Genomic DNA, 223 nt, shown 5'->3' on the forward strand with positions numbered 1-223 from the left:
CGCAAGGAGAAGAGAGGGAAAGCCCGAGCGAGGCGCCCCGTCCCCGGTCCCCGTCCCCATCCCGAGCCGCCGCCGCTACCTCACCTCCTCGCCAGCCCTCCATCTTGGGACGGGGCGCGTGTGGGGGGGGGGGGTGCGGGGGGGTGTCCCGCGCTCGGGGCCGCAGGCGCCAGGCGCGGGTCGAGGCTCGCGCGGCTCCGCCCCCCTCCGGAAGGGGGCGGGG

The 223-nt window shown here is 79.4% G+C and overlaps 1 protein-coding gene across 1 annotated transcript in view; it reads right to left on the reverse strand.

The window, feature by feature from the left end:
• Positions 1–117, reverse strand: part of SUV39H2 (suppressor of variegation 3-9 homolog 2 (Drosophila)) — a 10,987-nt gene extending 10,870 nt beyond the window's left edge. The window contains exon 1 of the mRNA XM_010580955.1: positions 85–117. Within this exon, the coding sequence (XP_010579257.1) occupies positions 85–103 (19 nt within the window). The 5' untranslated portion in view covers positions 104–117. The remainder of the gene's footprint in view (positions 1–84) is intronic.
• Between the last annotated feature and the right edge of the window lie 106 nt (positions 118–223).

Source organism: Haliaeetus leucocephalus, unplaced genomic scaffold (assembly GCF_000737465.1).
Source record: "Haliaeetus leucocephalus isolate CR32 unplaced genomic scaffold, Haliaeetus_leucocephalus-4.0 Scaffold751, whole genome shotgun sequence".
Lineage (NCBI taxonomy): Eukaryota > Metazoa > Chordata > Aves > Accipitriformes > Accipitridae > Haliaeetus > Haliaeetus leucocephalus.